This window comes from Tinamus guttatus, unplaced genomic scaffold (genome assembly GCF_059628265.1).
Source record: "Tinamus guttatus ecotype Peru unplaced genomic scaffold, ASM5962826v1 Tinamus_guttatus_pri_ptg000172l, whole genome shotgun sequence".
Classification (NCBI taxonomy): Eukaryota; Metazoa; Chordata; class Aves; order Tinamiformes; family Tinamidae; genus Tinamus; species Tinamus guttatus.
The window spans coordinates 623609-636736 of record NW_028288706.1 but is presented as its reverse complement, the minus strand read 5'-3'; the positions used below and the strand labels follow the sequence as shown (position 1 = coordinate 636736).

At 45.9% G+C, this 13128-nt stretch overlaps 1 protein-coding gene across 2 annotated transcripts in view; it reads right to left on the bottom strand.

Moving 5' to 3' along the window:
- Positions 1-330: 330 nt before the first annotated feature.
- The window catches only part of IFT140 (intraflagellar transport 140), a 58777-nt gene continuing 45979 nt past the window's right edge, over positions 331-13128 (bottom strand). For both annotated transcript variants that reach the window (XM_088523014.1, XM_088523015.1), the window contains 12 exons: positions 8581-8758; positions 6021-6211; positions 4892-4987; positions 4412-4544; positions 4178-4321; positions 3633-3761; positions 3253-3435; positions 2530-2736; positions 2130-2342; positions 1877-2043; positions 1368-1509; positions 331-589 (listed from right to left, as the gene is read on the bottom strand). In XM_088523014.1, coding sequence (XP_088379140.1) covers positions 386-589; positions 1368-1509; positions 1877-2043; positions 2130-2342; positions 2530-2736; positions 3253-3435; positions 3633-3761; positions 4178-4321; positions 4412-4544; positions 4892-4987; positions 6021-6211; positions 8581-8758 — 1987 coding nt within the window. In that variant the 3' untranslated portion in view covers positions 331-385. The remainder of the gene's footprint in view (positions 590-1367; positions 1510-1876; positions 2044-2129; positions 2343-2529; positions 2737-3252; positions 3436-3632; positions 3762-4177; positions 4322-4411; positions 4545-4891; positions 4988-6020; positions 6212-8580; positions 8759-13128) is intronic.

The following is a 13128-nucleotide window of genomic DNA, read 5'->3' as shown; positions in this document are numbered from 1 at the left end:
GACAGATAGGTTAGCACATTATCAAGGCACTCCGTAAAGTTTGTCCAGTCGAGAGTTTCCACTTCGGTTACAGAACTCTTCTCTAGACCCAGGCAAGGCCTGAAATTACAATACAGAGTTTCCATTCTTTTTCTTTTTTTCCCTCAGATTTATTAAAATACTAAAAACAGTTTCAAAACAGTGTATGTACATTTGAGTTTTTGCAATTAGTGTTTGAAATAGTATGTAATGGTGCTGTACAATCATCAAGCAGAAAAAAATAGATTTCTTTGAAAGAAACTAAAAACTTCCTGCAGCAGCGAGTTGATGGATGTGTGACCCCTACTGAGGAGAGGAGATGGGGCCTGGTGTGAAAGTCAGTTTTGCCTCTGGGGAGTCCAGGCTGTCAGGGGTCCTCCAGCTCATCAGCCACTTCTTCCTCCACCTCCTTGGTGTCCACACTGCTGTGCCCAGGTTGCTCTGGCGCCAGCGTTCGGCTCAAGGGCACGCCGGCTCCTCGGTGAACGGCCTCCACGGTCTCCTGAGGCACGAAGTAGCTTGGGTTCCCACCCGGAATTCTCTTCCGCATCTCTTCCAGGTAGCGGTAAGCCTAAGGAAACGCACAGAGATCCCTGGTGCAGAGCGTGTAGCAAAAGGAGGAAAAGCAGCCCCCTGGATGACTCGAGTTCAGTGGCAGAAGGGAGCTGATGCTTAGCCAGGAGTTAGAGCCCTTGCTGAGAACAAAATGACCTTTCTTAATGATCTGTGTCAATTCTAGCTTTTTCTTTAAAAAAAGAAGCGGGTTCTTGCATGCTAGCTTTATGTTCTCCTGATAGCTGAAGCAGCATCACATACTGCACACGCAATCCTTAAACCACTACACATTACAAGGGAGGTTAATCAGCATGGTTGGAGGATCTAGTGCTTCACATCAGCCAGGTTCATAATAGCAGCAGGTTACGTTTTAGTCAAACCCTTTGTGTGTGGCACTTCCTGCTGTGAAGAAGTGACTCACCGTTTCCTCAAACGACTGCAATTTTATATATTTTTTTTTTCTCTCCTTTGGCCAGGTGGCAAACGAAGTACAGTGTAATTGCTGAGAAATGCACCCAGGCCTCTGTGTTCTTGTTGCTATTAATAGAAAAAGTTTAAGGAGTCACCACTCTGTTATGCTCCATGTCCTGTGAGCTTTCTTTGCCCTCCAATGACATGAAATTAAAAATACACCAATTCAGTGATGCATCCTTAGGTATTCCTTACCCTGCCAAGCGGTTTAGCTCTCATGGGTTTCTCTACAAAGGGTGCTATGCCAAACCACACCGATGTTTATGAAGTCCAGGCCCTTTGGACTGGAAGCCTTCCCTGGACTGTGCTAGGAATCAACGTACCGTATGGAAATCCTGCACTTGCAGATAGTGTTCTACCAGAAACCCCAGGACATCCCCGCGACGGATGGTGCTGTCGAGATCTTGTTCACCCAGGAGTTGTTCACACTGTCTCACCGCTTCTGTGGGGTCTTCAGAGTGAATTCTAATAAAAGAACAAAATGAAATTATCACAGTGTCGGGGTGTTGCGGAGAGCCTTCAGCTTCTCATGTGAAGCACATGGAAAATTTTTGTACCAGGCATGCTTCACAATCACCTCTCTGGCAGGTTAGTGGAGAGAAGAGAGCTTTCACACTTTCACAAATCAACAGAACTACTCATATCTAAGGTTACCTTTTGGTCTTGAATGTCAGCAACACTTAAAATCACATATGGTTGCCTGACAACAAAAATGTAACAATAGCTTTTAGAAGAACGTCTTCTCCACATTATTTATTAAACTTGGCAGGCAACTTTCCTCCTAGGTGCTACTTTTTTCGTTAGTCTACACGTTTTGAATACTGCAAATCACCTCCGAGCATGGATGAATCGCTTGATCAGGGCCATCTTGCTTTGCAGAAGTGCTATTTTGCTTTCCTGTTCCAGAGGGCTTCTCATTTTTGCTTTTGAAAGGCACTTGTACGCTTCTGTCAGCGCTCCCTGTGCTTTCTCATAGTTCTGATACTCATCGATTTCCACCTACAAGAAGACACATGAGCTGAGGACGCTCTTCTCAGAGCTAACAAACCAAATGCCTTGAGGAATTACAGGGCAGGGAAATGTACCTGAGCACAAGCATCATAGAAACCTGCCAACAGATCGAGGGCCTTTCCTTTGGTATAGAAGCTAATGATGTTCTTCATAATCTCCGGGTCCTTGCGCCAATCCAGTGACTGCAGGTAGTTGGCTGCCATGATATAAATCTCTCTCTGTCTGGATACTCCAGCAAAAAACACAATTTTCTCCGTGTCTCCAGATTTCAGCAGTGCTCTCATAGCCTAGAAGGGAGAAGGTAAAAAAAAAAATACCACTGTGAATGCAAAAAACAAAGTCAGGTAGCCAGGAATCCTCCCCCTTCCGGATACTCTATTGTATGAAGACTGTACCAAAATTTACTTATCCAAAAACTTCTAAAGATAAGCTGCTCAGCCTCTTCGGGTGTTAGTTCTACCTACGCAGACTGACCTTTAACTTATTTCCTGCCTGAGTGTACTTCTTGGTTGCCATGTGGTAGTTGCCTTGCCTCATACAGCAGTCGGCAACTTGTTCCAGCAGCTCCCTTCGAGACTCCTCCGAGATGTCCTCGGAGTCCTTGGCGATGGTCATCTTCTCAGCCATCTCCTCCGTGATGGTCAGATTCTGCTTCAGGCAAACTTGCAGGGCCTTGTGGTACTAAAAGAAGGGAGAAAGCAACGAGCTGTTCTAAACCTACAGAAACATTGGCTGAGAGTGGCACAAGTTCTAACAGAATTTAACAGATCCCAGAATGCTGGACTCTTGTGCACAGCATGTTGGTAGGGCTCAGTTGTCAGCACAGCAGAACCAGGTAGAAGATAGGAAGAAAGAGCCTTGACTACATTGATGTTGTGATAGGAGGGTCATCACTGATTTTTGACTGATGTTATTAAAGTTTCTCCATCTCCAAATATGTTAGTTTAGAAAGATTTTTTTTTGCCCAACAGCATGAAGTCTCATGGTTTTTGCATAGAAAGAAAACACAAAGTCAGGGATTCATTTCTACAGTTGAGCCAGGTGGATACCACCATGTGAGTCATCATTTTGAGAGGAAACTTTAAAGCTTAAAAATGTCATCACATATCTGCTAATAAACAAAGACAAACGTGTGTACAGACACGTACCGCCCTGCTGTGCTCCTACAGATGGGGGGAGCAAAATGTAAACACCTACCTTTTTGGCTGTTAGCAGCAGCTCTATGGCCTTCTCGTACTGGCCATGCTCGATGAAGAAGTCAGAGCAGCGGGCCAGCAGTGCCGGGTCAGACTTCTCATCCAGGTCTTCAGCAATTAGCTGGAGGGCCCCAAACTGCTGCGTGGCAAAGGCAAGTTCCAGGGCTTTGGAGAAGTGTCCTGCCTGCAAAGTTAAGGGTGGTTCTTCAAAGTGCAGAGGAAGATCTGCAGAACCAGGGGACAGGGTACCGTACGGAATTAAGAGCCCACCAGGTTCATAAGTGATGAATAGTGCATAGTCAAGCCTACAGTTTATTTAATGCTCCTCTGTTGAAATAATTGCTTCAATACAAAGTCAGATATTTTTACTGAGTCGTTTACCTTGTGGTACAACATGACAGCTCTGTCCATTTGCTCTGTTTTTTCCTCATAGTAGCAGGCTGCCTCTATCATGTCTTCTGGAGAGCTCAGAAGAGCCAGGTTCATCAGCAGATCATCTAAATTGTTCTCCTATTCAAAAGCAAAGATTTGGCTAGGTAAGCAGCAAACAGGTACACAATTCTATCCAGGCTCTAGCTGGATACTGTCGCACAGCAGCCCATCAGCCATCTCTATGTAAAATCTATTGCAACCCAAATAACTCGGAGCTGGAAAGTTGATAATTTGTTCCAGGAGTTTTTCTGTTGAGACAGATATATGACAAGGAAACATTCTCTGTGTTACAACCATCCCTTTGCTGACATAGTTTCTTAAAAGATGTAGGGACAATCCAGGAGCATCTTCACTAGCTGCACTGTATGAGCAAGCAGTGTCTCCCACTTGGAAAAGAAAATGAGTACAAACTAATGGTATCCATTTTATTCTGTGTGCTACCTAAAGACAGAGCCCTACTTTGTTCTTGGACAGAAATGTACATCTTCCCATACCTTACACAGGCGAATGGCATTGTTAAATGCTTGGGCCCTGGTGTAGAAGTGTACAGCCTGCTTGATTTCATCCTGACTCTCGTACTGGCGGGCCAAGTGATACGATGCAGCCCAATTCCCTGTTACATTCGCAATTTCAGCAGCCTGAAAGAAAAAACATGCCTTTACTTTGTGCCCGTGGGCCTCCTGGGAATGGGCATTTTCTGCAGGTGGAAGGGAGCAAGGCTGCCCTACCTTCTGAATGTTGCCCTGGAAGCAGTGCACACGCACCAGGGAAAAATAATCCTGAGCCAGTTCATAGTACTTGAGTGCAGCTTCCATATCTGACTGGCTCTCTAGGTACTGTGCCCACCATTTCCAGAGGTTCCTAGAAAAGCAACAAAATTAAGTGCAGTAGCAATAATTATCACAGCAATGGATTCCTCATTTCTGGAGATGCTGACTTCAAGAATAGATATATTTTTGGAGTATGGACAAGCTCTACCCAAATTCACAGGTCTGCCCTCAATAGGAGTTCAGAAGAGATAACCTAGTGTGGCAGTTCTCAGGTGAGATCCAGAGCGGATCCTAGAAAGCTGAGCCAGAATCAATGCATGAGGCTGGGGCTGATCGTGCAGCTGAGAGGATTTGCATTACTCCTTCCCTGCTCTCTTTACAAAACATGTTTCAGACCTGAAAGTCCCTTTCAGGAGAAGGAATGAACACAGCACTGACTTGTCTTTCATCTTGTTGACATAGGTCTCCAAGGCTTGCAAGTCTTCAGAGAGCATTCGGGGTACCTCAAATCGGTGTGTGTCCGACTTCTCATAACTGTGTAGAAAAAAAACATGATATATGTGAAATGACTACATTAAGAGAAGTATCTCTCTTCCTCTGTAAATGCATTTAATTTTGTTTGTCTGCTACAGAGCGGCAACACCGATGACAGGACTTCATTGGTATTATTCAGTTCACCTCAAGACCAGCTGCACCATCAAAAGCACCACCAAATATGAAAGGGAGGATGCTCCTGCAAGACACCTAGAATTGTGGAAGCAACACGATCAATAAATTGTGAATACTTTAACACAAAGCGCCGGTGATGCTCCCAGTGACATCCGTAGACATTAAGCTCAATCCTTTGAATCTGGCTGGAAGGGTAGCAAAAACTCTGGGTTCCTCCTCTCAGTCCTGCTGCCACCCAATGCAGTTTCAGTCTTGTTTCCACTCCTGAGAGACAACCACACTTACGCAGCCACCTACTGCTACAGTCTGTCCTCAGCCCCCCACCACAACCTCATCATCTCACGGATCTAATTGCACCAGAACTCGCCTCTGCTTTTCAATGGAAGTGATCTTATTAGGGAGCAGAACACTTCACCATGCAAAAAGCAAGATTTACAATGAGTGCAACACATGAAAAGTCAACTCCACTAACCTCTCCATGGACCCATCTGTCACAGAGGGGACTGGAGGCCGGGTGCACCAAAAGCCCTCAAGTCAGACTAAGATACCAGTTGTGTCTGGGACTCTCAGGAGTAGGAAATAACGAATGGTTTTGTCACGGAAAAGGAAGGAAAAGGGCAGTGGTCTTACAGAAACAAGTACAGGATTAGATACTATTGGTGTTCCACTAGAGTAAGTGGCCTCTGAGAAGACACTTAACCTTTCTGACTCTTAGTTTTATTAGGAATTTTATTGTAACAATGCTTTCACTCCCTGAGATAGAAAGCACCAGAAACAGGAAAAGACTTTAATTAATCATTAGTGGTCATCACCAGACATCCTCCTTAACAACCTGCCTCTAGTCTCCCCAGGCTCCAAATGCCCTGCACATGCCATGGCACCTGAGGCTGGCACTTACTGGGTGAGCGCGAGGCCGTGGTCGCCGGTGGCCTCCAGGTGCTTGGCGTAGTTGTAGTAGGTGGTGCGGAGATGGACCCGGTCGTGCTGCTCTGCTGTCTCCAGCGCTTTCTGCCACTGGTTTGAGGCTTGGTAGAACTTGTTCAGGAGGTCATAGCGCTTGCAAGACATGTAGAGTCGCTCTGCGTCCTCCTGGAGGGAAGGGCACAGAGAGGCCGTCAGCTCCAGTGCGGGTCTCACGGGTGCCCATCCAAGCAGTAACTCACAACGGACACTGCGCTGCTGGGTGTTTACTAGGTACAGAACAGGCATTGCAGCTAAAGCAGCAATAACTCAGACGGGGGGAAAGAAGGGGAGGTGTTAACCAACTACATACACATAGCCTGGAATAGCACATTACTGGGAAACAGGATGCTGATGTGAAAACAAGGAAAGCACTCGGATCCTGGCATTTGCCGTGCACTATCAACTGAACTGCACCTCTTAGCAGCTGGGCATGGAGTGGGTGTCAAAGCGCTGCAGAAAGGCAGGACAGGCTCACGCGAGGGCCACGCGGCCACCCCGGTCGGGCTGCGCATCCGCAGGAGGACCTGCAAGGAGGTACACTAAGGGCCAGGGGAAGCCCGGGAACTCAGGGAAGGTCTTTAGAAGCAGGAATTCTGTTCTTGGACAACTGACGTCTGTTGCTGGGGATAAACGCTATTACTCTCAGCCAGAATTGGAACAGGATGGCTTTGCCCACGCTGGGCGAGCTAATTTGGAACGAATATTTTTACATGCTGAGAGGTTCTTGTATGGAAGAAGCTTTTTCCTGCTCCACCCAACTGCTGTCTAGCTGAACACTATATTTAGCGGACACAGATTATCTGTTCAAGACAGATAAATAGTTTCTGTGTCTTATTGTTTCAAATTCAAAAAACATAGAAATTAGGGATGGAAGTCATCTGTACTACGATTCTATTACTGTAGGAAAGAAAAGAAGCAACCAAACATTAGTGGTACGAGATTTCCCCTCCGTCTCTCCAGGTAGATGTTAATATGCAAGAGAAGGAATGCTACCACTTTTCAGCCTCATAATTTTCTCTATCAGGAAGCTTTTACAAATATTTAGTTTAGATTTTCCTTTTCTTTAATTCAGAATAGTTCCTCTACCTCTCTAGAACTTATACTCCTACAATAGCTGTAGATTGCTAAATACCTCTTTAAGCCAAATTCTAACCATTTGGCTATTTTAAACATTTCCTTTTTCATAAAATCTTTCCAAAAGCTTAACAATTTGCATTGATTTGCTCTGAACTTCTTCCAGTTCATCAACACTTTTTCTGGTAATGAGGTACTTCAGGATTGAAGGCAACGTTCCAGCAGCAGCTGCAACAAACGCACGGACAGATCTGTCAAACCAAAGCTCCAGGATGTGGTGTCTCTGCAAACTCAGCCCCAAACAGATTTGGCCAGTTTGACCGTCAAATCATATTGCCAGTTTGTGCCTAATTTATGACCTGCTAGGAAGTGAGGGATATTTCATCTATTCTGCTTTCCCACTTTCTCCCTCCCACTGACCATTTGGCCGGGATGTGTTTATCTTTCATTGTTCCCAAAACAGAAATCTCTTCATTTTTTCATACAGATCACTGAGGAAGATATCAAATCAAGACTAACTTAGCAAAATACATGCTTTTAGCATTTGTCCGTGCTCCAATCTGTTCTCAGTCCACAAAGATGGGTCAAGTCCAGTAATGGAAAGGAGTGGATTCAGACTGAAGGACAGGCAGGAAGACGCTCCGGTCTGCGTGTCCACTGCAAGGCGACTCTCTGGACACAGGCACAGCGACCCCGTGCACTGGCCTACGAGGGGGAAGCAGGGCAGCCCGATGGCTAATTGGCACTAGAAGCCAGTCAAGCTCCGGGAAGCTGTAATTTGGGCTGTGCTGCTGCTTAAGCTCGGGAGGTCGGACTAGATGATCTCTAGAGGTCCCTTCCAACCTCAACCATTCTGTGATTCTGTGAATTAGACCTCAATAAAAAATCTTCATGATTGCACATTTCATGTTTCGCATATACACCATTCTTAAAAGGCTTTCTTCACTCAGCAGTGTTCTTCCTACGTATTTTCTGCAAAGCAGTTAAGAAGACTGAAGAAATAATATCTGCTGTAACCTTATGCACCTACGGTTCACAATATTCTCAGGCATCGGATTCTGCCCTGCTCATTCTCCTTTAGTCATCACGGAAGAAGAAAATGGCTCACAAGAGTGATAAGCTTCTAGAAATCTGGCACCGATTGCAGAGTAAGACACTCCTCACTGTTATACAGTAATCGTGCAGCACTGGATCATAAAATGCTGAAGGGGACCCTCTATTTGTGTAATATAAAAACTCAGTATCAGGAAAATAATGGTCAGAACCATTCATCATTGCTCCTTAGGGAACAGGTCACAGGCTTCATGACTGTACAAGGTTTTTGCATCTTGCTAGGATTCTTCACAAACGGCCCTTTTTTCTTCTGTTGCCTAGTTAAACTGTGAGGATATTGCAGGACCCGTAGGATTGCCAGGGATTACCAGCATGCCCAGCTGAATGGCCAGCACAGCCACTCTGGCCTCCTGCTCGGGTTCCTGCTCGGCCTCCCTCAGCGCCTTGGCCCCTCTGGCATGACCCATGTTCCCAAGGCAGACTTTGGCAACATCCAGTCTCTGAGTCTTCACACACATGCGAGCCATGTTCTCCCAGACGGCTTCACTAGGGAAAACAGGAAAGAAAAAGGGAAGAGTTAAGGTCTCACCTTCAAGACTTGTGTATGGCAGGCAGGTAAGCCCCAAGGAAGGAGGGGAACCACGGGGCAAGCAGGCCGCATGATGCACCCTCACCAGAGAATAGAAACAAACCCCAGACACAAGGGTCAGTCCTGAAGCTGAACATCCACAGCCCTCAGGAAGCACAGGAGCTTTGGTTTCACTCTGATGTCTAAACAAAAGCAGTTATATTTGCACATAGATAAACATTTATCAAGCGCTCATCAACCGTTTCTTGTTGCAGTTGCATTATTCAACATATAAACATTAATAACAGCCCCACACCAATGGGAATCTGAAAACGCACTTGCAATCTGAAAAATTCTTGCAAATGGTTTAAAACTTACACTGAAATTGTCCTCCTGTGACTGCCTGTCTTCTGCGGTTCAGATCTGGAGCAGCTATGAGGGATTTACCACTTACAGTAAGGAATTGATGTGCAGGAAATAACGTAGCAAACTATTGTGCTTTAATTTAAAACTTGCATAGAAAAATGGCACGAAAATAAAAGCCTCACAATGCTCAAAACGGGAATTCCCCAGGGCTCAGGATGCTTCACATTGTAAATTCACCTGCCAAGACCGAAGCAGTGAAGCCAGGCAGCAGCTCCAGCTCTCCCCCCACTGCACTGCCCGCAGCAGAGCTCACAAGCAAAGATCCACATGGATCCTATTTACACCTGAAGCTCTTCAGAGTAAAATGCAGCAGACTTGATGACTAAAAACTATGAGCATTTAAAATTGTCCTTTCTTTGCAGTGCCTGTAGCTAACTGGAGGTGCACAGCATGTAATTACACTCCTCAGACACCACCACAACTCAAAACAAGCATCTAAGTGACAAAATCAGAGAAAGAAAACACATAAAAAACAGTTGAATGACACTTCAGGCCCTGCACAAGCACCTAGCTCCCCTTCCATTCTAGAGGGGGCTGATGGTCACGTTTTCCTATGATTAAAATGTTTTTCTCTTCGCAGTGGCTGTGGGAAAGACCCGCACAAACAGGGGAAAATGACTAACCGGGAAGCAGCGGAGCGGGCGGACGCGACGTGCTGTCAAACACGGGCGACGCGGCCGCACAAACCTCCTCCTGCCCCTCTGCTCCGCACGGAGGGGTCTGCAGCGGCCAGGCGCCGCTACCGCCGCCGCGGGGACAGGCTGATGTGTTCAAACACGGACTTCATGAAGGACAAGCGATACGGAAAACACAAAATCAGATCGAAAGCAATAAATCAGGGACACATTTCGGATCGTTCAGGTGATTTTTTTTTAAAAGCAAGGTCCATGTTGAGTGCTGTAGTGAATTTCTCATATGGGCAGGTCCAGATTGGTTCTGGTTCAGGCATGGCCTCCTCTTGCTCTGTTTCCATGCACCCAAGTCACTGCCTGCCTGAGAATCACAAGGAGAGGGAAGCAGGACCATTTCTGAAGCCGAGAGGCCTTCCTGAAACTTCTGTCCCCCTGTGGGGGAGACTATGGATCTCCCCTCAATACAGAAGTGCTGATTTATATCAGCAGAAGATGTGACCTTCCTAACTTCTGAAACGTTTGAATTACTCTTTTATTTTATTCAAACCACTACCCATATCTGCAACTGGAAATAGCTGGAAAAAACACACTTAAAGAGCATTTTGGTCACGTTAGATGTCACTACCATATCTGGCTTTGATAAAAAGAGTAAATTCTGTCATTAGCAAAAGATGTCAGATTTTATAAAAGATGTGTGTGCGCCCATAGCTGTGCTTCATTAGGGGAGAAATGTACATAAAAGAAATCTATTTTCTGGAGTCTGCAGCATGCCAGCAGAAGCTGCCCCTAGCTATTTCACTCTGGCTGAAGGAACGCAGCCTCTGCTGTATTTTGTCAAGCTGACACACAGCAAATTTCTTCAAGGAGATCAAAATCTTAATTCTTAAGAGCCTTGACAGCTTGCAGTTCCCTTGATGCAAAGAGAAGGGAGTTCATGGACTTGAACAGAGACAAGGGGAAGATAAATCTTGTTTATGCTACAGGGGCTGGGAACTTTTGAAATGAAATGAGCCAAAAAAGTATATTTTAAAATAAAAAGCTAAAAGTTAACAGTATGCAGAGACTTGGGAGAGTTTAGAAGTTGCTACTTATCATCTATTGGCACATTTCTGCTCTCATTTTGGGCCGCGGCTCCTGCCAAGTTTCAGACCCAGAGGGAGGTGCTGTCACACCAGGTCCCTCTCATCAGCTTGCAAGAACCGGAGCTCCCTCATCCCATCTCTTCCTCCTCCGCTCCAGACCCAACGGAGCTGAAAGGCTTTTGCATCTCTGCTCCCAGAGCCCAGCCATCTTCAGCCCACACCACTATCTAACAACTGATAAGAAAAACTTCAAGTATTTCTGACACAGTAACATACTGTTTGCTTTCAAAGACTGTCTTCGAAGGCACATAAAGACACATATTTATTAAAATATTTATAAGTGTACTTAATATTTACGTATTTAAAAAAATCTGCTATACCTTATTTTAAATTAAGGAAGACGCTAGAGTAAGAACACCATACGAAATGCTAAAGAACCGAGGTGCTTTACAAGGATAACCCGTGGGGCAGAACTGAGCTGGTCTCGCTAGCCAAGAGGGATGCAGCCGGCCTGGGCAGACCAGGCGCCCGCGCGGGGCACGGAGCAGAGCTGCGCTCAGGAAACAAACCAAGGAGCAGCAGCCAAAGCTCCCGTGTTTCTCTGTGTGCCAAGAGCCGCAGCCCTGTCCTGCAGGGGCCCTTCAGCTAGCGGGCTGTCCTCTCCCGCAGCCGCACGGAGCGTGGCTGCCCCTCCGGAGCAGCTGCGGGCGGCTCGTCAGGCTGCAACAGCCAACGCTGCACGAAGAACCGCAGCGAGTTGGACAGGCAGGTCAAGAACCAGGAACCTGGTTTCCTTTCTTGACAGTTGTTCGCGCAGCAAGAAAGATGAATCTGTCATTGCATCCATAAAAGGCAGCGACTTTTCCACTCCAGCCGCGGCCTCGCTGTCCAACATAAAACCCCAACTCATGCTTTACCCTCCCCCCAGCTCCAAGAATTTCCTGTTCTTCCCATCCCCCTGGTTCTCCTCTCCCTCGGGAAAGGCAGCCCACAGCTGCACTTCATCAGCCCCAGCTGAAAACTTAATGAAGAGCAGAGGCCATAACAGGGCCTGGGGCGCTGTAGGGATGTGCCTGTCCTTCAGCTCCAGGAGGTCTGCGCCTCCCCACGGAGCACCTTCATATATGACCAGTCCTTACGGATCATACATGTATCTACTGACGCGTATGAGGCCTGACCACAACCACTCCAAGCTGCAGGCCCCATCAAGTGTTACAGATGCCAAAGCAAACGTTGATGTCTCCCAACTCTGGACACAGGTAGAACCACGTAGAAGATGAAACATTTTTTTTCTTCCTGTATTTCGGATCTCTCGGGATTTCTTTTTTTTCAATGAAACCATGCTTGTAACATCTAATAGTCTGATTTCACTATGCCTTCTATTACTAGATAATTTTCATTAGCTTCAAGTTTTTTTAAAAATGAATAAATCCAGTAAATGGAGAGCTATTTACAAATGCTAGGTGCTTTTATGGCTGAAGCAGCTGTCTGCAAAATCTCTTGTCCTCTATTTAATGAAAAATTCGCATATTCCCATTTCATTTCTTGTCGAGCAGGAGAAAACAGAAATCCTCTTTCCAGCATGGGTTCCACTTTACCAAACAGGGCACTAAGTATTCTGATTTAAAAGCCTAACTCACAGTGCAAAGGCCAGTATTACTATGAGATATAATATTTAGGATGCATTATGATAAGAAACAGTAATGTAATACATAGAATTGGACAGATTTTCCTGCTACCATCTGCGCGAATACACAAAATAGCTTTCCCCATGTCAACAAGAGCCACAGCGGTAACGTCAACAGGAGCAGGGCCACGTCCCCAACAAACAGGTCTTCCTAGGACTGGTTCAAGTGAATATATATTAACTTCACTAAAACTCAAGATGATAACAAATGGTATGAAGAAAGTGAGAAATTCAAAGAAATCTCCGGAGCCTGGGAAGGCAGCGGGTGCTATTCCAAGTACCGAATGGGAACCGCGTCCAGACAAACACTGCGAGGGTGGCACCACCCCGGCCCTCTCTTCCACCTGTGCTGCTTGCGCCAAGGAAAAGGATGGGACAAGGCAGGGGCTGTTTCCTGAGGAAAAGTGACAACTACTGTGATCTTGCAGATGTTAATTATGTGCGAATAGTCAATTGAAAACAAGATCATTCAGCAGAAATTTGCAATGGGAAAGAAGGCTTGATGTGGTTGCTGAATTACT